The sequence below is a fragment of the Salmo salar genome, chromosome ssa12, assembly GCF_905237065.1.
Source record: "Salmo salar chromosome ssa12, Ssal_v3.1, whole genome shotgun sequence".
NCBI lineage: Eukaryota > Metazoa > Chordata > Actinopteri > Salmoniformes > Salmonidae > Salmo > Salmo salar.
In genome coordinates this window covers 45,942,297-45,968,305 of record NC_059453.1, presented here as the reverse complement: position 1 = coordinate 45,968,305, position 26,009 = coordinate 45,942,297, and the positions used below count along the sequence as shown (strand labels likewise).

The following is a 26,009-nucleotide window of genomic DNA, read 5'->3' as shown; positions in this document are numbered from 1 at the left end:
CTCGCTGTTGGCTGGGCTCCCCTGCCTGTGCCATTAAACCCCTACAACTCATCCAGAACGCCGCAGCCCGTCTGGTGTTCAACCTTCCCAAGTTCTCTCACGTCACCCCGCTCCTCCGCTCTCTCCACTGGCTTCCAGTTGAAGCTCGCATCCGCTACAAGACCATGGTGATTGCCTACGGAGCTGTGAAGGGAACGGCACCTCCATACCTTCAGGCTCTGATCAGGCCCTACACCCAAACAAGGGCACTGCGTTCATCCACCACTGGCCTGCTGGCCCCCCTACCTCTGAGGAAGCACAGTTCCCGCTCAGCCCAGTCAAAACTGTTTGCTGCTCTGGCACCCCAATGGTGGAACAAGCTCCCTCACGACGCCAGGACAGCGGAGTCAATCACCACCTTCCGGAGACACCTGAAACCCCACCTCTTTAAGGAATACCTAGGATAGGATAAAGTAATCCTTCTAACCCCCCCCCCCTTAAAAGATTTAGATGCACTATTGTAAAGTGGTTGTTCCACTGGATATCATAAGGTGAATGCACCATTTTGTAAGTCGCTCTGGATAAGAGCGTCTGCTAAATGACTTAAATGTAATGTAATGTAATGATCCCGCAGGTGAGGAAGCCGGATGTGGAGGTCCTGGGCCGGTTGTGGTCTGCGATTGTGAGGCCGGTTGTACATAGTGCCAAATTCTCTAAAACGACATTGCAGGAGGCTTATGGTAGAGAAATTAACATTCAATTCGCTGGCAACAAATCTGGTGGACATTCCTGCAGTCAGCATGCCAATTGCAAGCACCCTCAAAACTTGAGACATCTGTGGCATTGTGTTGTGTGACAAAACTGCACATTTCTGAGTGGCCTTTTACTGCCCCCAGCACAAGGTGCACCTGTGTAATGATCATGCGGTTTAATCAGCTTCTTGATATGTCATACTTGTCAGGTGGATGAATTATATTGGCAAGGCAGAAATGCTCACTAACAGGAATGTAAACAAATTTGTGCACAAAATTTGAGAGAAATAAGCATTTTGTGCGAATGCAACATTTTTGGGATCTTTTATTTCAGCTCATGAAACATTGGACCAACACTTTACATGTTGCATTTATATTTTTGTTCTTTAGTGTTGCTAAAAAGTATTAAGTAGTTGAAAAGTTGCTAATTAGCTAAAAGGCTAAAGTTGTCCGTTATAAGATTCGACATTCTCGTTATACACCTGCCCATCCACCCCAACCAACCACCCTACTTTCGTTTTTCTTAAGGCAAAACATCGGTCTTATGTAACCATACCAAATGTAACATATAATACTAATTTGAGTGTCTCGGATTTACATTTACTTCTAGTCTATGAGACCGGAAAACGAGGGCCCCAATTGTGTTTCGCTTTGTTACCCTTGAGGGATACAACCAATGCTTATTCAAACTGACTAACTATTTAACATAAGAGTTGTTGCATGAGCTGAACATCTGAGTTGTGCACTAATTTCTACACATCGGTCTACTTCTACCCATCGTACAGTATTTAGTGTCAAAACCAACTTTAGGCCTCAAGCCTATCCAGCCTTAAATGCACTTCGGCCCTTTGGACCAAACGCAAGGTCGACTCCATGCCTCCCTCCACCGAACCAGGGTGGGCTTCTGAAAATAAACATCCCAGACAGACCGCTCCACTGCCATAAAATAGCTTTCATCTCAGGCCAATGACAACTGCATTCTGGGAGCTTCTTGTCAGCTGTTCGCATTGTGGTGTCAGCTGGCCGCCTCCTGCCTTTTGCTCGCGCTCTCTCGGCTTGACGTGGCAGCGCCACTCTGTCGAGACAGTGGGGAGTCACGGGTTGGTGGTCGGTTTCACTTATTTAAACAGTGCCAATTGATTTTCAAAGCCTCAAAAAAATAAATGTATGTCATTAAATGTTTGTCATTAGGGGGACTCATTTTGTAAAAGGGGGCTGAAACTAATACAACACCAGCCACATCATTCCTGCCAAACGGTGAAGCATTTTGCATTGCAGTAGGTCCAGGCCATCTATCAAAATGGACCACTGTCCTGGGCAGGTTGCCAGAGCGATGAGACGGTCTATGTATACATGTAGATCTTCCAGGAGTTAAATCTCACACACCACTTTATTCTCTATAATATTGCATTATTTACAACAGCCATGATAAACACAACCATTGATGTTTAATGATGGTGCGTTTTACACAGTACCAGTTAAAAGTTTGGACACACCTACTCATTTAAGGGTTTTTCTTTATTTTTACTATTTTCTACATTGTAGAATAATAGTGAAGACATCAAAACTATGAAATATCACATATGGAATCATGTTGTAACCAAAAAAAGTGTCATTGTCCTGTTGAAAACCAAATGACAGTCCCACTAAGCGCAAAGCAGATGGGATGGCGTATCGCTGCAGAATACTGTTGTAGCCATGCTGGTTAAGTGTACCTTGAATTCTAAATAAATCACAGACAGTGTCACCAGCAAAGCATCCCTACACCATTATACCTCCTCCTCCATGCCTCACGTGGGAAACACACATGATGAGATCATCCATTCACAAAGACACAGAGGTTGGAAGCAAAAATCTCAAATTTGGACTCATCAGACCAAAGGACAGATTTCCACCGGTCTAATGTTCATTGCTCGTATTTCTTGGACCAAGCAATTCTCTTATTATTATTGGTGTTCTTTAGTAATGGTTTCTTTGCAGCAATTTGACCATGAAGGCTTGATTCACACAGTCTCCTCTGAACAGTTGATGTTAAGATGTGTCTATTACTTGAACTCTGTGAAGCACTTATTTGGGCTGCAATTTCTGAGGTGCAGTTAACTCTAATGAACTGATCCTCTGCAGCAGAGGTAACTCTGTGTCTTCCTTTCCTGTTGCGTTCCTCATGAGAGCCAGTTTCATCATAGCTCTTGATGGTTTTGCAACTGCACTTTCCGGATTTACTGACCTTCATGTCTTAAAGTAATGATTGACTGTCGTTTCTCTTTGAGCTGTTCTTGCCATTATATGGAATTGGTCTTTTACCAAATAGGGCTATCTTCTGTACACCACCCCTACCTTGTCACAACACAACTGATTGGCTCAAACACATTAAGAAGGAAAGAAATTCCACAAATTAACTTTTAACAAGGCACACCTGTTAATTGAAATGCATTCCAGGTGACTACCTCAAGCAGTTGTTTGAGAGAATGCCAAGAGTGTGCAAAGCTGTCATCAAGGCAAAGGGTGGATACTTTGAAGAATCTCAAATATAAACACTTCTTTGGTTACAACATGATTCCATATGTTATTTCATAGTTTTGATGTCTTCACTATTAGTCTACAATGTAGAAAAAAAATTAAATAAAGAAAAACATGAGTAGGTGTGTCCAAACTTTTGACTGGCACTGTATTGTCATTGGCTATACTGAGTAATTTTCTTAACCAGCTTTGCTGCTGTTTTAACTGAGCACAGGTACAGTGCCTTGCAAAAATATTCACCCCCTTGGCGTTTTTCCTACTTTGTTGCATTACAACCTGTAATTGAAATCGATTTTGAATTGGAGTTCATGTAATGGACATACACAAAATAGTCCAAATTGGTGAAGTGAAATGAAAAAAATAACTTGTTTAAAAAAATGTAAAACGGAAAAGTGGTGCGTGCATATGTATTCACCCCCTTTGCTATGAAGCCTCTAAATAGATCTGGTGCACCCAATTACCGTCAGAAGTCACATAATTAGTTAAATAAAGTCCACCTGTGTGCAATCTAAGTGTCACATGATCTGTCACATGATCTCATTACATATACACCTGTTCTGAAAGGCCTCAGAGTCTGCAACACCACCAAGCAAGGGGCACCATGAAGACGAAGGAGCTCTCCAAATAGGTCAGGAACAAAGTTGTGGAGAAATACAGATCAGGGTTGGGTTATAAAAAAATTACCGAAACTTTGAACATCCCACTGAGCACCATTAAATCCATTATTAAAGAATGGAAAGAATATGGCACCACAACAAATCTGCCACGGACCAGGCAAGAAGGGCATTAATCAGAGAGGCAACAAAGAGACCAAACATAAACCTGAAGGAGCTGCAAAGCTCCACATCGGAGATTGGAGTATCTGTCCATAGGACCACTTTAAGCCGTACACTCCACAGAACTGGGCTTTATGGAAGAGTGGGCAGAAAAAAGCCATTGCTTAAAGAAAAAAATAAGCAAAGTGTTCACCAAAAGGCATGTGGGAGACTCCCCAAACATATGGAAGAAGGTACTCTGGTCAGACGAGACTAAAATGTTGCTTTTTGGCCATCAAGGAAAATACCATATCTAGGGCAAACCCAACACCTTTCATCACTCCGAGAACACCATCCCCACAGTGAAGCATGGTAGTGACAGCATCATGCTGTGGGGGTGTTTTTCATCGCAGGGACTGGGAAACTGGTCAGAATTGAAGGAATGATGGATGGCGCTAAATACAAGGAAATTCTTGAGGGAAACCTGTTTCAGTCTTCCAGAGATTTGAGACTGGGATGGAGGTTCATCTTCCAGCAGGACAATGACCCTAAGCGTACTGCTAAAGCAACACTCAAGTGGTTTAAGGGGAAACATTTAAATGTCTTGGAATGGCCTAGTCAAAGCCCAGACCTCAATCCAATTGAGCATCTGTGGTATGACTTAAAGATTGCTGTACACCAGCAGAACCCATCCAACTTAAAGGAGCTGGAGCAGTTTTCCCTCAAAGAATGGGCAAAAATGGTTAGATGTGCCAAGCTTATAGCGACATACTCCAAGAGACTTGCAGCTGTAATTGCTGCAAAAGGTGCCTCTACAAAGTATTGTTTCACAATGAAAAATATTTTGCATCTTTAAAGTGGTAGGCATGTTGTCACGTCTGTCTGAAGAATGGGACCAAGGCGCAGCGTGTATATCGTTCCACATATTATTATAACAGTGAAACTATGCAAGACATATAAATAACTAAATAAACAAAACAACAAATCGTGACGAAGAGGTGCAACATACACTAACTCAAAACAATCTCCCACAAACCCAGGTGGGAAAAACAACCACTTAAATATGATCCCCAATTAGAGACAACGATGACCAGCTGCCTCTAATTGGAGATCATCCCAAAAAACAACAACATAGAAATACAACAACTAGAACCCCACATAGAAATACATAAACTAGACAAAAACCCCAACATAGAAAAAATAAACTAGAACCAATATAGACATAAATAAACTAGACAAAACCCTCTGTCACGCCCTGACCTACTCTACCATAGAAAAATAAAAGCTTTCTATGGTCAGGACGTGACGCATGTTTGGTAAATCAAATGATACAAAACCCCAAAAAATACATTTTAATTCCAGGTTGTAAGGCAACAAAATAGGAAAAATGCCAAGGGGCTGAATACTTTCGCAAGCCACTGTATGTCACTCTGTGTTTCATAATTGTCCTTATATTCGCAAGAGGCTGAATGTTTCTCACTGGAGAGCATCCGAGTGAACAAAACAGCACCCCTCTGTCTCTGTATGTGTAGGCCATCTATGTGATGCTGTCTGGCCAAAAAGAGTATGACATTGCTGCCGCCGTAAGATTGAATGCAAGAGAAGCCAGCAAGCATTTGGCATACCTCGATAAAAAAAGTATAAAATAACAGCCAATCAGCATTGAGCTAAACTGAGCAAGCTTAACTGTGAATGGTCCTGGCGCACCCAAAAAAAAGTGTCAAGGGAAGCCAGATTGGATTTGGCTTCAATCGAATCACATCACATAGCCATATGTCATTGACAGAAATAACTTGAATTGTTGCATCTCTTTGTGTTGTTGTCATCCTGTGGCTAGCTAGCTTGCTAAAATTGGTCCTTTCCTAAATAAGCCATGGATGGAGATAGGGTTTTACTTAATTCTCCATTCTGGGCAATGATTATAACGGCGATTCTGATACAATCATAAATTCATACATTGTGCCCCTGGCCTGAGAACATGGAAGTTCAATATGTACCTAGATGTAGAAGGCTAATGTTAACTAGCCAACGTTGCCCATGAAAGGAAGTTAGGCTAGTGAGCAAGCATTTTAGCCAGGTAGCCTAGGACAACAAAAAATAAAAGCGTGTAGTGTATGACAGAGTCATAGACCATTTCGTCAACATGAAAGAGAGGAGGATGGCATTGGCATTTCTCTACAAGTAGGGTGAGTCAACATGTTTTTCTACTTGCACAAATGCACGCACAAAAACACACACACAGAAATCATAAACATGGACAGCCACGTCATATTTAGCTTACATTGATTGGACAAAATTATTTTTGGTATCTTGTAGTTGTCACTAGAGGTCGACCGATTAATCAGAATGGCCGATTAATTAGGGCCGATTTCAAGTTTTCACAACAATCGGTAACCTCAATTTTTGGACACCGATCATGGCCGATTTCATTGCAGTCCACGAGGAGACTGCGTGGCAGGCTGACTACCTGTTATGCCAGTGCAGCAAGGAGCCAAGGTAAGGTGCTAGCTAGCATTAAACGTATCTTATAAAAACAATCAATCTTAACATAATCACTAGTTAACTACACATGGTTGATGATATTACTAGTTTATCTAGCTAGTCCTGCCTTGCATATAATCGATGCAGTGCCTGTTAATTTATCATTGAATCATAGCCTACTTCGCCAAACGGGTGATTTAACAAGCGCATTCGCGAAAAAAGCACTGTCGTTGCTCCAATGTGTACCTAACCATAAACATCAACGCCTTTCTTAAAATCAATACTCAAGTATATATTTTTAAACCTGCATATTTAGTTAATATTGCCTGTTCTCATGAATTTCTTTTAACTAGGGAAATTGTGTCACTTCTCTTGCGTTCTGTGCAACAGAGTCAGGGTATATGCAGCAGTTTGGGCCGCCTGGCTCGTTGAGAACTGTGTGAGGACTATTTCTTCCTAACAAAGACAGCCAACTTCGCCAAACGGGGGATGATTTAACAAAAGCGCATTTGCGAAAAAAGCACAATCATTGCACGAATGTGCCTAACTATAAACATCAATGCCTTTCTTAAAATCAATACACAGAAGTATTTTTTTTTAACCTGCATATTTAGTTAAAAGAAATCCAAGTTAGCAGGCAATATTAAACTAGGGAAATTGTGTCACTTCGCTTGCGTTCATTGCATGCAGAGTCAGGGTATATGCAACAGTTTGGGCCGCCTGGCTCGTTGCGAACTAATTTGCGGGAATTTTACGTAATTAGGACATAATATTGAAGGTTGCGCAATGTAACAGGAATATTTAGACTTATGGATGCCACCTGCTAGATAAAATACGGAACGGTTCCGTATTTCACTGAAAGAATAAACGTTTTGTTTTCGAAATGATAGTTTCCGGATTTGATCATATTAATGACCTAAGGCTCGTATTTCTGTGTGTTATGTTATAATTAAGTCTATGATTTGATATTTGATAGAGCAGTCTGACTGAGCGGTGGTAGGCAGCAGCAGGCTCGTAAGCATTCATTCAAACAGCACTTTTGTGCGTTTTCCAGCAGCTCTTCGCTGTGCTTCAAGCATTGAGCTGTTTATGACTTCAAGCCTATCAACTCCTGAGATTAGGCTGGTGTAACCGATGTGAAATGGCTAGCTAGTTAGCGGGGTGCGCGCTAATAGCATTTCAATCAGTGTCGTCACTCACTCTGAGACCTTGAAGTAGTTGTTCCCCTTGCTCTGCAAGGGCCGCTGCTTTTGTGGAGCGATGGTAATGATGCTTCAAGGGTGGCTGTTGTTGATGTGTTCCTGGTTCGAGCCCAGGTAGGGGTGAGGAGAGGGACGGAAGCTATACTGTTACACTGGCAATACTAAAGTGCCTATAAGAACATCCAATAGTCAAAGGTATATGAAATAGGTATATGAAATACAAATGGTATAGAGAGAAATAGTCCTATAATTCCTATAATAACTACAACCTAAAACTTCTTACCTGGGAATATTGAAGACTCATGTTAAAAGGAACCACCAGCTTTCATATGTTCTCATGTTCTGAGCAAGGAACTTAAACGTTAGCATTTTTACATGGCACATATTGCACTTTTACTTTCTTCTCCAACACTTTGTTTTTGCATTATTTAAACCAAATTGAACATGTTTCATTATTTATTTGAGGCTAAATTGATTTTATTGATGTATTATATTAAAATAAAAGTGTTCATTCAGTATTGTTGTAATTGTCATTATTACAATTTAAATAAATAAATACATATCGGCTGATTAATCGGCATCGGCTAATGGGTCCTCCAATAATCGGTCGACCTCTAGTTGTCACTGTGTTAGACTAAGCATAGGTGATTTGATTATGTTGAAATGTTGAAGTTGAAATGGTTTTGGACTAGTGCAGGCAGCCCCTATTTTCTTTGCGACTTGTGGTAACTCTCCATGGTTCTAAATCAATAGTTATTTATTAGTCCGAAAATGTCGGAAACATTAACTTGCTTGACCTTGCTGTTGATCATGTAACTGTTTGTTACATGCAATATGCTTTGTGGACTTCTCTGGACAGAGGTTGCGCTCCGGTTTTGTGATGAAACAAAGGTGTCGTTGAATTTATTCTGCCACTCTTTTCTTTTGTCTCGGCCTTATGCCTATATATCACAGCACAAGGCATATGAACTAACAGGTTATCGAGCAAACATCACAGTTATCACAACACATAGCTTGTAATATGGCTTTTTTTCTGGCTTGGCTTCCCCAGGGATTTTTACCCACACACCGCTATTGCTCTTCACAAACAAACAAACAAACAAGCACACACCTTCTTAAGCTCAAACAGGAGTAGGGATGTATTCTTAGAAATACTGTATTTTCAGCATGAGACCTCAAAAGTCTTGCTTTTCCTACAAGCATGTTCCATCACCTTATCTGATTGCATGTGCATACTACAATGGTGTACAATGAATAGTCATGAGGCTACATTAGATTTAAAGGGTGTGTCTCCAAGGGTTTTTGTTGACCTGCTTTTCCATCGCGATCATGCAGGAAGCAGTTAGATGATTTGTTTCCTAATCACAAGTTTGAGCCATAACGTTGACTGTGGAATACTCCAAAAAGACCATGGGATACACAGTGTACAAAACATTAGGAACACCTTCCTAATATTGAGTTGCACCCCTTTTGCCCTCAGAACAGCCTCAATTCGCCGGGCCACGAACTCTACAAGGTGTCAAAACAGTTCCACAGGGATGCTGGCCCATGTTGTGTCAAGTTGGCTGGATGTCCTTTGGGTGGTGGACCATTCTTGATACACACAGGAAACTGTTGAGCGTGAAAAACCCAGTACTGCTGCAGTTCTTGGCACCTACTACCATACCCTGTTTAAAGGCACTTAAATCTTTTGTCTTACACATTCACCCTCTGAATGGCACACATACACAATCCACATGTCAATTGTCTCAAGGCTTAAAAGTCCTTCTTTAATCTGTCTCCTCCCCTTCATCTACACCGATTGAAGTGGATTTAACAGGTGACAACAAAAAGTGATCATAGCTTTCACCTGGATTCACCTGGTCAGTCTATGTCGTGGAAAGAGCTGGTGTTCCTAATGTTTTGTACATTCAGTATACATGGAGACATTTTGATGCTGGTAATAACTTGTGAACACAATAATTAAAAGAAAGCAGGTCACCTAATAAATAGATGTCCTAATTCAATTAGATATGCAGACCTTACTTTTGTGATGTAGCAGTAGTGCCATATGATCTTAAATGTCAGCTTTTTGTATGGACATTAGGCTCCTAATTCCCATGGGACTACATTAGGCAACATTTCACTCCCATGACATCATGTAACTATTTCACAGTGGTGCTTGTATAACATCAGCTCTTATTTGTATATGAAGAGTTTACTATATGCCATTATTGCACAGCAGCATGGCAGATAGGCTACCTTTCTCTTGAAGTTACCATGCATCCTGACAAACTTTCTCGGTAGGCTATATTCACCCTATCATAACATGTTCAGGGAGAGAATCAGGTCATCAAAATAACATTTTGAGAAATAGAGTTGGTTGCACGGTTTACTGGAATAGCTTCCAATAGCTTTATTGGTGAGAACAGTTTGAGATGTTTTTACAAAAGGTTCCGCTGTCTACTGCACTACAGCATGAAACAGCCTAGTCTAGTGCACTACAGAATGGCCTTTTCTCAATTATTAAGCGAATGGAAGAGTGTCCTCCCCTCCTCGATAGACACCTTTCATCTATGATAGTCATGTGTATCCTACCCAAGTCCTTCCTGGAAGAGTTTTTAAATCTGCCACACCTCATTTGAATCAGCTTTTGTTTTGTGTGAGGAGAAAAACATGTACACGTTTAAAAACGATATGCTACTTATCATTTTATCTATAAAATGTCTTGTAAAACAAATATTATTATGAATTTTTGTATCACTTTACACATTTATTTTGGGATTTCACCCTGTAAATGAAATTTGCCTGATGACAACCAAGTCTCATTTCATACAAGCGCATTTTCGCCCACGTTCATTCTCGCCACCTCTCCTCGATTACCTTCAAACGGAGGCGAGAGGACTGAGGAAAGAGGACGCAGGAGTTGAATAAATCCAAATGAGAAAAGGCCCATGGAAAAACTTCAACCCAATTACTGACCTTCGAAGAGTTGAAGTCTTCGGTGAGGGATGTTGCTACTTTCTGCATTTACTTTTAGTAAAGTCCAACGCAAGTGTCGAGTAGCTTACATTGTTAAACTTGAAAAAAACTGACCAAATAAATGTTTTAGAGAGTGTCATTTGATTACGCACTACATTGAACCTACCTTTAATACTAATTCCAAGTCCTCCCACATCTTGCTTGGTAACTCGCACCGTGCGCTTAACATTGGTGATTGTTTCTGGGACCGGAGAGGAGCTGAGGTTGGCTGGGTCTCCGTTAATGGCACCGGCGGGAGTTGGGTTGGGTTTAACTATGTCTTCGGCGACCTCTCCGGGGCTCACGGTTAAAGTCTCCTCCGTAAGTGTGGCTAATACACGGATCCAACGGTCCACGGTAACTCGAAGTTCTAACAGTCCTGTTTTCTGTGCCTTCATTGTGGCAGCCATGTTCAAAACATTCCTGGAATAACTCTAGACGGGTTGGCACTCGGTAGTCGTGTAAAGAGATAGGGGTGGGGGAGATGCCAAGAGACGCAGCCCCCTCCTCCAACTCTCTCACTCTATCTCTCTCTCCTCTTCCAAGAGGTTTAGCCTAGTACTCTCTCCCAAGTATTGAAGTTAATTGAGCACAATACGATTAGCAAAGATAAAGGGGAGATTTTTTTCATTAATTAACTAAGTTTAAGCAGTGGCCAACATACTTTTTATCAGTGGTGGAAAAAGTACCCAATTCTAAAAGTAAAGATATCTTAACAGAGAATGACTCAAGTAAAAATGAAAGTCACCCTGTAAAATACTACTTGAGTAAAAGTATAAAAGTATTTGGTTTTAAATATACTTAAGTATATATACAAAAGTAAATGTAATTCAAGTATCAAAAGTAAAAGTATAAAAAATGACAATTTTTTTATATAAAACAAACCAGATGGCATAATTTTTATTTTGTTATTTTTATTTACGGATAACCAGTGGCACACTCCAACACTCAGACAGCATTTATAAACGAAGCATGTTTGTTTAGTGAGTCCGCCAATCAGGATTACGAGGGATACAGTTGAAGTCGGAAGTTTACATACACCTTAGCCAAATACATTTAAACTCAGTTTTTCACAATTCCTGACATTTAATCCTAGTAAATATTCCCTGTCTTAGGTCAGTTAGGATCACCACCTTATTTTAAGAATGTGAAATGTCAGAATAATAGTAGTGAGAATGATTTATTTCAGCTTTCATTTCATTCATCACATTCCCAGTGGGTCAGAAGTTTACATACACCTAATTAGTATTTGGTAGCATTGCCTTTTAATTGTTTAACTTGGGTCAAATGTTTCGGGTAGCCTTCCACAAGCTTCCCACAATAAGTTGGGTGAATTTTGGCCCATTCCTCCTGACAGAGCTGGTGTAACTGAGTCAGGTTTGTAGGCCTCCTTGCTCGCACATGCTTTTTCAGTTCTGCCCACAAATGTTCTATAGGATTGAGGTCAGGGCTTTGTGATGGCCACTCTAATACCTTGACTTTGTTGTCCTTAAGCCATTTTGCCACAACTTTGGAAGTATTCTTGGGGTCATTGTCCATTTGGAAGACCCATTTGCGACCAAGCTTTAACTACCTGACTGATGTCTTGAGATGTTGCTTCAATATATCCACATCATTTTCTTTCCTCATGATGCCATCTATTTTGTGAAGTGCACCAGTCCCTCCTGCAGCAAAGCACCCCCACAACATGATGCTGCCACCCCCGTGCTTCACGGTTGGCATGGTGTTCTTCAGCTTGCAAGCCTCCCCCTTTTTCCTCCAAACATAACGATGGTCATTATGGCCAAACAGTTCTATTTTTGTTTAATCAGACCGGAGGACATTTCTCCAAGAAGTACAATCTTTGTCCCCATGTGCAGTTGCAAACCGTAGTCTGGCTTTTTTATGGTGGTTTTGGAACAGTGGCTTCTTCCTTGCTGAGCGGCCTTTCAAGTTATGTTGATATAGGTGTTACGGCTGTCGTAGAGAGGGAACCAAAGCACAGCGTGTTGAATGCTCATGATGACATTTATTTTAACTCAAAAACACTAAAGGCAAAATAACGAAGAGAAAAAACGAAAGCGCACAGTTCTGTCAGGTACATAGACTAAACAGAATACAACTACCCACAAAAACAGTTGGGAAAACCCCCTACTTAAATATGATCTCCAATTAGAGACAACGAGAACCAGCTGCCTCTAATTGGAGATCATCCCAAAAAACAACAACATAGAAATAGAAAAAGTAGAACTAAACATAGAAAAACCCAAACCACCCCCTTTCACGCCCTGACCTACTCTACCATAGAAAATAACATCTTACTATGGTCAGGACGCGACAATAGGACTCATTTTACTGTGGATATAGATACTTTTGTACCTGTTTCCTCCAGCATCTTCACAAGGTCCTTTGCTGTTGTTCTGGGATTGATTTGCACTTTTCGCACCAAAGTACATTCATCTCTAGGAGACAGAATGCGTCTCCTTCCTGAGCGGTATGACTGCTGCGTGGTCCCATAGTGTTTATACTTGCATACTGTTGTTTGTACAGATCAACGTGGTTCCTTCAGGCGTTTGAAAATTGCTCCCAAGGATGAACCAGACTTGTGGAGGTCTACCATTTTTTTTCTGAGGTCTTGGCTGACTTCTTTTGATTTTCCCTTGATGTCAAGCAAAGGGGCACTGAGTTTGAAGGTAGGCCTTGAAATACATCCACAGGTACACCTCCAATTGACTCAAATGAAGTCAATTAGCCTATCAGAAGCTTCTAAAGCCATGACATCATTTTCTGGAATTTTCTAAGCTGTTTAAAAGCACAGTCAATTTAGTGTGTGTAATCTTCTGACCCACTGGAATGATGATACAGTGAATTATAAGTGAAATAATCTGTCTGTCAAACTATAGTTTGTTAACAAGAAATTTGTAGAGTGGTTGAAAAATTGGTTTTAATGACTCCAACCAAAATGTATGTAAACTTCCGACTTCAACTGTAAGTGTGTTAATTGGACCATTTCTGTCCTGCTAAACATTCAAATTGTTACCAGTACTTTTGGGTGTTAGGGAAAATGTATAGAGTAAAAAGTACATTATTTTCTTTAGGAATGTAGTAAAGTAAAATAGTAAAAAAACATAAATGGTAAAGTACAGATACTCCAAAAAACGACTTTAAAGTATTTTTACTAAAGTACTTTACTCCACTGCTTTTTGTGAATGAAAATCGTTTTTTGTATGCTGGACTTACATAATTCACAATAAGACCATTATAAAGTCTTATAAATCATTCTATGAACAGACATCACGAGTTACCATGAATTAATTTATTGTTTGAATAATAGTTTGTAACAATAATGATATCAGAACAATTCTGCAATGCAGCAGCGTACCTATTTATGTTTTTGACGGGTGAAACGTTATCTTTGACCTCACCCTATTTTCCCATGATTTGGGTTCGATGTTTTCTCTAATAAAAGATTGATATCATGTTATAACTCGTTCATTACACTTTTATGAAACAAACATGATGTGTATGGTGTTGCATTGTACTTAATGGGGATTGGTGTAGATCTAAATATCCCAATACCTTTAGCAGAAATGTATTACAATACAATCACATTTAAGTGATGATATTTCATTTGCCCATCACCACCCCTCTATGCTACCAGAGGGCAACTTTATATCATTAATTTACATAGCCTGTTAGTCCACTACAGTTTTTCACCTCAAAAGGTTAAGAAGTGACATGATATGTATCCATTTTCGTTTTAGCATTGGAAAAGAGAACATTAAATGAACTAAGTGAAGCATTGGCCTACTTTATAGATATAGATGTACTATTGTAAAGTGGTTGTTCCACTGGATATCATAAGGTAAATGCACCAATTTGTAAGTCGCTCTGGATAAGAGCGTCTGCTAAATGACGTAAATGTAAATGTTATTAAAGTGCTGAGAAATCGCAAGTCAGTTCACTTTCAGATTAAAATTGCCAGTGTAATAGAATCATCTATAAACTGTTTATAGAAGACAACCATCTCACAAGTCCTATACAGTATTTGTGAAAGGCAGAAGCAGCACCCTATTCACCATTGGACCCCAATTAGCCCTGGTCAAAAGTAGTGCACTCCCTATATAAGGAATTACATTTGGTATGCAGACTATATTGACCGCTTCTTGGGCTCTTAGCAGATGGCCCTTCCTCAAAACGAGTTAACACCGTACTGTAAACGAGGAGGTAGTATGGGGCTCTGAAAACTGAATCAATACCAACCCTATCTGCCAACTATCCAAAGAGCCTGACACAGACAAACTGTAAATCCCTGAGGGGTAAGAAGAGTGAGCTCTTAGTAGATCAGACAGACAGAGGGCCTGTCCCAAATGGCACCCTATTCCTTATTAAGTGCAGTACTTTTGACCAGGGCCCTATAGAGCTCTGGTCAAAAGTAGTACGCTACATATAGTCCATGAGCCAGACCCCCAAATTTGGGCTGTCAGGCTCACTTGGAGTGATGTTTTATAGTGATCTTTTTTAAGGTTTATGTCCCTAGAGTTGGAAAATGTGTGATAGCAGTACAGCAATGGTAGCTTTGTGTGTGATATCAGTAACACTCCTTTCATCCCTCCATCCCATTCACAAACAATGTCATTATACAATAGTGTATTTCTCACTTATACCCTTTTATCATAAAACATTGGAAGGCTTAGATTCAGAGCTAACCATCAGACACATTTTTAGAATGTACCTGTAGGGTACATAGCAAAATTATCTGTATAAATGTCTTTAAATAGGAGTCAAGGCTTTGGGTAACTGGTGAAAAGGAGTCAGGCGCAGGAGAGCTGAGATGCGTGGACAAGGTATTTAATACACGAAAAACACCAGTATAGAAACAATACAACGGTGCGTGAAATATACCTGCACCACAAAAATTACACGGGTGCATAGTACAAAACCCGGCAACAAAATACCAGCCATCAGATACAACCATCAACATAGAACAAACACACACAATTACATGTGGGAAACAGAGGGTTAAATAATGAACAGGTAATGGGGGAATTGAAACCAGGTGTGAAAAACCCACAGACAAAACAAATGGAAAATGAAAAGTGGATCGGCGATGGCTAGAAGACCGGTGACGTCGACCGCCGAGCGCCACCCGAACAAGGAGAGGGACCGACCTCGGCGGAAGTCATGACCCCCCCCTTGACGCAGGGCTCCAGCAGCGCGACGACACCGGCCTCGGGGACGACCCGGAGGACGAGGCACAGGGCGATCCGGCTGGAGACGGTGGAACTCCTGCAGCATCGACGGGTCCAATACGTCCTCCACCGGCACCCAGCATCTCTCCTCCGGACCGTACCCCTCCCACTCCACGAGGTACTGAAGGCCCCTCGCCTGACGCCTCAAGTCCAGTATGGCTCAAACTGCATACGCCGGGGCCCCCTCAATGTCCAAAGGGGGCGGAGGAACCTCCCGTACCTCATACTCCTGGAGTGGACCAGCCACCACCGGCCTGAGGAGAGACACATGGAAAGAGGGGTTAATACGGTAATCGGGGGGAAGCTGTAACCTGTAACAAACCTCGTTCAGTCTCCTCAGGACTTTGAATGGCCCCACAAACCGCGGGCCCAGCTTCCGGCAGGGCAGGTGGAGGGGCAGGTTTCGGGTCGAGAGCCAGACCCAGTCCCCCGGTGCGAACACCAGGGCCTCACTGTGGTGGCGGTCTGCGCCAGCCTTCTGACACCTCACGGCCCTCTGAAGGTGCACATGAGCGGCGTTCCATGTCTCCTCCCAGCGCCTAAACCAGTCGTCCACTGCAGGAGCCTCGATCTGGCTCTGATGCCAAGGCGCCGGAACCGGCTGGTACCCCAGTACACACTGGAAGGGGGAGAGGTTAGTGGAAGAGTAGCGGAGCGAGTTTTAGGCCATCTCTGCCCAGGGTATGAACGCCGCCCACTCCCCCGGCCCGTCCTGGCAATAGGACCGCAGAAACCTACCCACATCCTGGTTCACTCTCTCCACCTGCCCATCACTCTCGGGGTGAAAACATGAGGTAAGGCTGACCGAGACCCCCTGACATTCCATGAACGCCCTCCAGACCCTTGATGTGAACTGGGGACCTCGATTAGATATGTCCTCAGGCACCCCGAAGTGCCGGAAGACGTGTGTGAACAGGGCCTCCGCAGTCTGTAGGGCCGTAGGGAGACTGGGCAAAGGGAGGAGACGGCAGGACTTAGAAAACTGATCCACAACGACCAGGATTGTGGTGTTCCCCTGTGAGGGAGGAAGATCCGTTAGGAAGTCCACCGACAGGTGCAACCACGGCCGTTGTGGAATGGGTAAGGGTTGTAACTTCCCTCTGGGCAGGTGCCTAGGGGCCTTGCACTGGGCGCACACCGAGCAGGAGGACACATAAACCCTCACGTCCTTAGCCAAGGTGGACCATCAGTACTTCCCACTAAGACAACGCACTGTCCGGCCAATACCCGGATGACCATTAGGAGGGTGATGTGTGGGCCCAATAGATCAAACGGTTGCAGACAGCAGACGGAATGTACAGACGCCCAGCTGGACACTGGGGGAAGTGGGCTCTGCACGTAACGCCCGCTCAATGTCCGTTTCCAGCTCCCATACTACCGGTGCCTCCAAGCAAGAGGCCGGGAGTATGGGAGTGTGATCCATGGACCGCTCCTCCGTGTCATACATCCGGGATAGTGCGTCTGCCTTAGCGTTCTGGGAACCTGGTCTGTAGGACAGGGTGAAAACAAAACAGGTAAAGAACATGGCCCACCTTGCCTGGCGAGGGTTCAGTCTCCTCGCCGCCCGGATGTACTCCAGATTGCAGTGGTCAGTCCAGATGAGAAAAGGGTGTTTAGCCCCCTCAAGCCAATGTCTCCACACCTTCAAGGCCTTGTCGACAGCCAACAGCTCCCAGTCCCCTACGTCATAGTTTCGCTCCGCCGTGCTGAGCTTCTTCGAAAAGAAGGCACAGGGGCAGAGCTTTGGTGGCGTACCCGAGCGCTGAGAGAGCACGGCTCCTATCCCAGCCTCGGACGTGTCCACCTCCACTATGAACGCCAAAGAGGGATCCAGATGAGCCAGCACAGGAGCCGAGGTAAACAGAGCCCTCAGGTGACCAAAAGCCCTGACCGCCTCAGCCGACCACTGCAAACGCACCGGTCCCCCCTTCAGCAATGAGGTGATGGGAGCCGCTACCTGACCAAAGCCCCGGATAAACCTCCGGTAGTAGTTGGCAAACCCTAGAAACCGCTGCACTTCCTTTACCGTGGTGGGAGTCGGCCAATTATGCACGGCTGAAATGCGGTTACTCTCCATCTCCACCTCTGAGGTGGAAATGCAATACCTTAGGAAGGAGACGGCCTGCTGGAAGAACAGGCATTTCTCAGCCTTGACGTACAGGTCATGCTCCAACAGTCGTCCAAGTACCCTGCGCACCAAGGACACATGCTCAGCGCGTGTAGCGGAGTATATCAGAATGTCATCGATATACACCACTACACCCTGCCGTGCAGGTCCCGGAAAATCTCATCTACAAAGAATTGGAAGACTGATGGAACATTCATCAACCCGTACGGCATGACGAGGTACTCATAGTGGCCTGATGTGGTACTAAACGCCGTCTTCCACTCGTCTCCCTCCCAGATACGCACCAGGTTGTAAGCGCTCTTGAGATCCAATTTTGGGAAGAAGCGCGCCCCGTGCATTGACTCGATCGCACTGGCTATGAGAGGCAGCGGGTAACTGTACCTCACAGTGATTTGGTTAATGCCTCGATAGTCAATACACGGGCGCAGACCATCCTTCTTCACAAAAAAGAAACTTGAGGAGGCAGGTGAAGTGGAGGGCTGAATGTACCCCTGCCCCAGAGATTCGGAAACATATGTTTCCATAGCAGCCGTCTCCTCTTGCGACAGGGGATACACGTGACTCCTGGGAAGTGCTGCGTCTACCAGGAGATTTATTGCACAATCCCCCCGTCGATGGGGTGGTAATTGAGTCGCCTTCTTCTTACAGAAGGCGAGAGCCAAATCGGCATATTCAGAGGGGATGCGCACGGTGGAGATCTGGTCTGGACTTTCCACCGTAGTAGCACCGATGGAAACCCCTACACACCTCCCCGAGCACTTTCGTGACCACCCTGTGAGAGCCCTCTGTTGCCATGAAATAGTGAGGTCATGACAGGCCAACCAGGGTAGGCCCAGCACCACAGGAAACGCAGGAGAATCAATAAGGAAGAGACTGATTCTCTCCTTGTGACCCTCCTGCGTAACCATGCCCAGTAGAGCGGTGGCCTCCCTAATTAGCCCTGACCCTAATGGTCGACTATCTAGGGTGTGCACAGAAGGGCATATCCACAGGAACAATGGGGATCCCTAAACTATGGGCAAATGATCTGTCAATAAAATTACCAACTGCGCCTGAATCTACAAGCTCCTTATGCTGGGAATGCGGGGAAAACTCAGGAAAAATAATAAACAAAAACATGTGAGTAACAGGGGGCTCTGGGTGAGTCTGGTGCCGACTCACCTGGGGTGATACGAGAGTGCCCTGCCTGCTGCCTCGACTCCCAGAGGAACCTCCCCAGCACCGACTGGCAGTGTGCCCTCTGCGGCCACAGATGGTGCATGGAATGGCCCCTCCTCCGGTCGCCCTAAGTGCAGCACCTCCCAGCTCCATGGGCGTCGCAGCAGTGGTGCTGGGGAATGGAATCGACAGACCCCGATCTGGACGTCCACGGGCGGCCAGCAGGTTATCCAGCCGGATGGACAGGTCCACCAGCTGGTTGAATGTGAGAGTGGTGTCCCTGCAGGCCAACTCTCAACGGACGTCCTCGCGCAGACTGCACCGGTAGTGATCGATCAGGGCCCTGTTGTTCCATCCCGCGCTGGCGGTCAGGGTCCGGAAGTCCAACGCGAACTCCTGTGCGCTCCTCGTCCCCTGGCTCAGGTGTACAAGACGTTCACCCGCCGCTCTACCCTCAGGCGGGTGGTCAAAGACTGCCCGGAAGCGGCGGGTGAAATCCCCGAAGTTGTCCAACACCGCTTCTTCTTCCCCCCATACGGCGTTGGCCGACTCCAGAGCCTTCCCTGAGAGGCAGGAGACGAGGGTGGCCACGCTCTCACGGCCCGAGGGAGCCAGGTGGACGGTTGCCAGGTAGAGCTCTAGCTGGAGCAAGAACCCCGGACATCCCGCCGCCGTTCCATCATACTCCCTCGGGAGGGCGAGCCGAAATCCACTGGGACCAGGTGAAGGAGGGGTGATTATAGGTGAAACTGGTGGTGCTGGTGGAGACGCTGGAGGAACTCCTCTTCTCTCCCAGCGCTCCATGGTTTGCAGCACGCAATCCATGGCGCTGCTGAGATGCAGGAGCATAGTAGCATGCTGCTGGACTCGCTCCTCGACCCCTACTGCAGGGGCACCTGCTCCTGCTGACTCCATTGGTGGTGCGTGTTTCTGTCAAGGCTTTGGGTAACTGGTGAAAAGGAATCAGGCGCAGGAAAGCTGAGATGCGTGGACAAGGTATTTAATACACGAAAAACACCAGTATAGAAACAATACAATGGTGCTTGAAATATACCGGTACCACAAAAATTACACGGGTGCATAGTACAAAACCCGGCAACAAAATACCAGCCGTCAGATACAGCCATCAACATAGAACAAACACACACAATTACATGTGGGAAACAGAGGGTTAAATAATAAACAGGCAATGGGGGAATTGAAACCAGTGTGAAAAACCCAAAGACAAAAAAATGGAAAATGAAAAGTGGATCGGCGATGGCTAGAAGACCGGTGACGTCGACCACCGAGCGCCGCCCGAACAAGGAGAGGAACCGACCTCGGCGGAGGTCGTGACAATAGGAAACCCTGATACATTTCTAACTTTACTTTACAAGTGGTTCTGAAAGGTCATGAAATTACCATCAAATGATATATAATATAACTAACTTTAAAAGCACCAGCTAAAACTATTGTTTATAAGTTGCCCATAATGTGCAATTGAAATTAGAATGTTGGAAGCTTAGCCATAGAATTCCATGTAAAGGGGCAGCTATGTTTTTGGATTGTAACTTTGGTGAGAGAGGCACCAAATTGCACACTCACAGCTAGAACACGGTTTAAAAAAGATTTGTAGATTCAGGGCCATCACAGAATTCACACATTAAAGGGGAATGGAAACACTTTATGAAGTAAATCAAAGCAAAGACATGTATTCAATCCACTAATACTAAACATGTGCATTTAACATAAAAACATCTCTCTATATTTACATTTACATTTACATTTAAGTCATTTAGCAGACGCTCTTATCCAGAGCGACTTACAAATTGGTGCATTCACCTTATGATATCCAGTGGAACAACCACTTTACAATAGTGCATCTAAATCTTTTAGGGGGGGGTTAGAAGGATTACTTTATCCTATCCTAGGTATTCCTTAAAGAGGTGGGGTTTCAGGTGTCTCCGGAAGGTGGTGACTGACTCCGCTGTCCTGGCGTCGTGAGGGAGCTTGTTCCACCATTGGGGTGCCAGAGCAGCGAACAGTTTTGACTGTGCTGAGCGGGAACTGTGCTTCCTCAGAGGTAGGGGGGCCAGCAGGCCAGAGGTGGATGAACGCAGTGCCCTTGTTTGGGTGTAGGGCCTGATCAGAGCCTGAAGGTATGGAGGTGCCGTTCCCTTCACAGCTCCGTAGGCAATCACCATGGTCTTGTAGCGGATGCGAGCTTCAACTGGAAGCCAGTGGAGAAAGCGGAGGAGCGGGGTGGCGTGAGAGAACTTGGGAAGGTTGAACACCAGATTTAGTATTTTGATCGTCGACAAGGTTTATTTGAGCTATGGTCAGCAGCATTTTAAATTGCCATAGTAATGACTGATGCCAGTGCGTCACTGGCAAGAATCAGCTAATTGTCTGTGGTATTGAGTTTTCGCGCAGAGAGTGAATCGAAGAGAGTGAGGTTAGGTGCGGACAACGAAGGTGGCAACAACAAGAGGTAATTAAAATATGAACTGTATAGCACCAGGCTGTAGGAATTTGCTCCAAAGAAATCCCTCGGTAAGCTACCATCGGCTGCCCAAGGACCCACAACTTTTGAAGAAGTGGCTCCATGTCCTGAAGAGGAAGGACGTGTCAGCTCGAGCTAGCAGGATCGGCTGCCAGCACTTCGCGGTGGAAGACTTCGCGATGAAGTGCACTTTCGATGCGGCAGCTGGGAGTTTCCGAATGGAAAGGAGTCATAGGCCTATGTTGAAGCTCTCTGCTTCCCCTTCATTTTAAATTTGGAAGGTTATGGTGTAGGGGTTACCAACCAACCATCATCAACATCGTTGACTTCGGTTTCGGAGTCAAGCAAAAGCCGAACTAAAAAAAGGAAGCGACGCGTGTCAATGGAGCCTGAGGTAACGTTAACCGTTCATGAGTCATGACTGTTGTTGTCTAGGCTAGCGTTAGACACTGGACAACCTTGGTGCAACTCTAGTTGAAGGTAACTAGCTAATTGCGTCTGAAGTGTTTTGTGTAACACCGCCCAACAACTAACGTTAACGTTAGCAAGTAACTCAACTGCAACTAAAATTGCAACACAGTTTATCTGTGTTGCCCTGTTGTTAGGTAGCTACTGTAGCTAGCTTCCACCTCATATGGTCAAGTACTGTAGTACATTTTGTTGACAGTTTTGTTTTTTTGAATGTTTTGTTAGCTAGACTGTTAATGTTTGCTGAAAAATAAATGTCCCTGTACTGGCTGTGTGTTGACATAGCATACAAGACAGGTAGCTTGTTAACGCCAACTGATATATTTGGGTTCAGTTGTCTTAACAAAACGTTTGTTTCGTTTCAGGATGACATCTTCATCCCTGAAAATGTTTTCATCCTGGAGGAGACTGTACAGGAGGAGGCACGAGCAAATCCATGTTATTTCTAAGGCTATTGTTTATTTCAAGACACAGTAGGTCATCCCTGGATATAAAATTGGCAATATACAGTATATGCAGTGATTCTTGAATATACCTATAGCCTAATAGATGCCTTAATTGTTTTCTACCAACAGGAAAGAACGGTTAGTACCGCATGCCAAACTGACCCCAGGGTGCCAGAGTGTTCCTGTGCTGCAGTGGAGGAGAGGTCCACCGGGACCATCACTAAGGAGCTCGGGGCCCAGCTAGATTGCGCTCACGACCATCAGTATACAACCGAGGCCTGCCCCTATACACCCCAGATGGAGCTGACGGAGAGTGAGATCAATGAAGACCAGAACTCGCTGTATGAACCTGAGAGCTCAGAATCACAGTGCGAGCCAAAATATACTATCGAAGAGTGTGTGCAAGATCTGAAATACATACTTTTTTATAGCAAGCTGAAGGAGTTGTTCAATGTCTGCCATGAGCCAGGATGTCAAGCTGGTGTCATCAGTTCATCCCCGAAAATAAATAGTTTTGCCATCACCATGGAGACAGAGTGTGTCGTGGGCCACAGGAGGAAGTGGGAATCCCAGACCAGAGTGGTAAAGTTGTTTGCAGGGAATCTGTTGTTGTCATCAGCGGTCTTCCTTACTGGCGGCTCCCACTCCACTTTTGCGGAAACATGTCACCACCTCAGCCTGGTGTCCATGTTGCTGCGACAGTTCGCAAACCAACAGCGCATCTACATTGTGCCAGAGGATAACTACATGTGGACACAGCACACGGAGGCCAATCTGGCTACAATTGTTGATAGTCCATGTATCATATCTGGAGACACATGGTGTGATTCGCCAGGCCATTGTGCCTCCTTTGGCACTTACACCATCCTGGACTCTGCTTCCCACCTGATCCTCGCACAGGAGACTGTGCATGTGACCGAAGTGAAGAGCAGCTACTGGTTGGAGACGGAGGGATTAGAGAGATGCCTGCAACACATTGAGGTAAGCTATAGCCTAACCTATATGTTGTAGCTAGTTTAAAGGTTGTAAGTGTGTATTTGGTGGATGTATGAAGAGGATGTAGGTACCTTTTTAGGATAATACGATCATTATTACTAACAGTCCCATGGATGCAGTATTGAAACCCTGGCCACTGACAGGCATCCAAGTGTGAGGGTGCATTTGAGGGACTCACATGCTGATACCTGGCATGAGTATGACCTGTGGAACATTGCCAAAGGTGTGAGGAAACAGCTGGTGTTCATCAGGAAGCCAGAGGTACAGAGATACTGTCATATATAAAATCAGAACTATATGATTATGAAGTCAGTGACTCAGGGGTCTCATTTATTCCCTGTGTCTCAGGTACTGCCATGGGTGAGGGCATTACTGTGCCGCCACTGTTGGTGGGAGTGTCCAGGTGCTAAAAGGAAAGTGGATCATCGCAGTTCACCACATCACAAATGAACACACTCAACTGCGATGTGGTGTGATGTGGTGAACACATTATTGAAAATGCTGCCATTCTTAGAATCCTTTCTTTCTTCATTCTTTTCAGAGAATGGTGTGAAAGACCCACGAGTTGACCGTGCCATTGGGTTGTGCAAGAAGGTGGACAGCACCTTTTCTTTCAGCTGGAAGAAGAGGAGAGACTTGTCTGTAGCACAGGCTGAGCTCAGTCTACCCACTCACCAGCTCATCACAAAGTCCCCAACCAGGTGGGGGTCAAGACAAAAGATGATAGAACGAATCCTGGAACAAGAAAAGGCAATAGCCCGGGTCCTGGGCTCAGAGAAGAAAAGCAGGCACCTGGTGCCCAACTCAGGATATCGAAGTGTTGGAGTCAGTGAGCAATGCCAAAGGCCCACTACAGGAATTCACTGACGCTCTGTCTGGGGAGAACTACGTTAGCATCTCCTACCTCAAGCCTGTGATAAACCTGTTCAACAGCAGCCTCCTGCAGCCAGAGGAAGGTGAGGGCACGCTCACAAAAAAAATAAAAAGTGCCACACTACAGTATCTCAACAACAAGTACGAAGATCCTGCCACAGTTGAACTTGAAATGGCCTCGCTGGTGGATCCCCGGTTCAGGACAATATATATAGCAGATGACAAGATTGAGAGCATCAAACAAAGAGCTGTTATTGGAGCTGAAGCTCTGCTAGCTGAGGAAAGCACATGTCGCCCTGGTCACAACTGTGCGCCAAGAAGAAGTAAACCTAAACCTGTGTCTAAGAAAGACAAGAAAACACTTGCAAGCTTCTTCAAGAAGACAGTGCTGTCTGGCCCACAGACCCAGACAAAGACCCACTTGAGTGGTGGAGGCTCCACGAGGCCAACTTCCCAAGACTTAGTAATATTGCTAAAAAAGTACCTGTGCATTCCTGCTACAAGTGCCGCTTCGAATAGGGTCTTTAGCACAGGTGGGAACATTGTGACATGTCACAGGGCATGCCTCAAGCCAGAGTCAGTAGACAGGCTTGTGTCCTCGCCAGCAACTTGTGAAGAACAAAGTAAAGGAAGATATTTTGTTTGACAGAATGTTTATAATTTGGTTTATTATTGTGCAAATTCTTCTTCTTCTTCTTTTTCATTCTTAATTTTTTATTTGATTTCCATACAATGATGACAGCCTGGCAAGTTTTGCACAAATAGGCCTTGGGGCCAGGTATATTTTTTACTTTAATAAAGAAAATTCGGTTAAGAATTATGTCTTGGTCTTTTTAATTTGTTTAGAGAAAAACAAGAAAAATCGAGATATATATATTGTGAATCGTCCAAGCTGCTGAAAAATAGAGATATTACTTCTAGGCCATATTACCCAGCCCTAAATGTAACCACACTCAAATTCATAGACAGAGCTATAGATACGAAGACTTATGATATCAAAATTATAGTTTTGACCATGTTTTGAGGCTATATTGTGTTTGTTTACATGTTCTTTGTTTACAAACATTGGAGTGAAAGAAGCTTATATTTGGGGTTCTGATGGGGTACGTGTAACGGCCGTCGTATGAATTGGACCAAGGCGCAGCGGGTTGAGTGCTCATGTTGACGTTTATTTTAAATAACCACGAACACTTTTAACAAGAAACCGGCCAACAACATAACAGTTTGCGGGCTAACCCTAGCAGTGCAAAACAACCTCCCACAATTCCCAAAACAAACATACTCCTAATTATAGGACCTTCAATCAGAGGCAACGATAACCAGCTGCCTCCAATTGAAGGCCCCAATCCCAATTACTAAACATAGAAATAAACACCCTAGAAACAGACATAGAACTAAACCAAAAACCCCGGAACCATAAATCAAACGCCCCTCTACATAAACACACACTCAAAACCATATAAAACAAATACCCCCTGCCACGTCCTGACCAAACTCTAATTACAAATAACCCCTTTACTGGTCAGGACGTGACAGTA

At 44.3% G+C, this 26,009-nt stretch overlaps 2 protein-coding genes across 4 annotated transcripts in view; one reads left to right on the top strand and one right to left on the bottom strand.

Moving 5' to 3' along the window:
* LOC106565276 (alpha-1-syntrophin) overlaps window positions 1-11,181 on the bottom strand; it is a 77,193-nt gene extending 66,012 nt beyond the window's left edge. The window contains exon 1 of one of the 2 annotated variants that reach the window (XM_014132207.2): window positions 10,817-11,181. In XM_014132207.2, the coding sequence (XP_013987682.1) occupies window positions 10,817-11,099 (283 nt within the window). In that variant the 5' untranslated portion in view covers window positions 11,100-11,181. The remainder of the gene's footprint in view (window positions 1-10,816) is intronic. The other variant, XM_014132208.2, reaches the window with a different exon arrangement.
* Window positions 11,182-21,375: 10,194 nt separating this feature from the next.
* On the top strand, window positions 21,376-25,275 carry LOC106565277 (uncharacterized). Of its 2 annotated transcripts, none has more exons than XM_045691413.1 (4): window positions 21,376-22,082; window positions 22,522-22,629; window positions 22,732-23,583; window positions 23,704-24,132. In XM_045691413.1, exons 3-4 carry the CDS (start codon window positions 22,900-22,902, stop codon window positions 23,881-23,883), a joined length of 864 nt encoding a protein of 287 aa, XP_045547369.1. In that variant the 5' UTR covers window positions 21,376-22,082; window positions 22,522-22,629; window positions 22,732-22,899; the 3' UTR covers window positions 23,884-24,132. The 2 variants fall into 2 exon arrangements, with proteins under 2 accessions (XP_045547369.1, XP_045547370.1); XM_045691414.1 differs by lacking the exon at window positions 23,704-24,132 and adding an exon at window positions 24,140-25,275 and having other exon boundaries at window positions 21,384-22,082.
* Window positions 25,276-26,009: the final 734 nt, after the last annotated feature.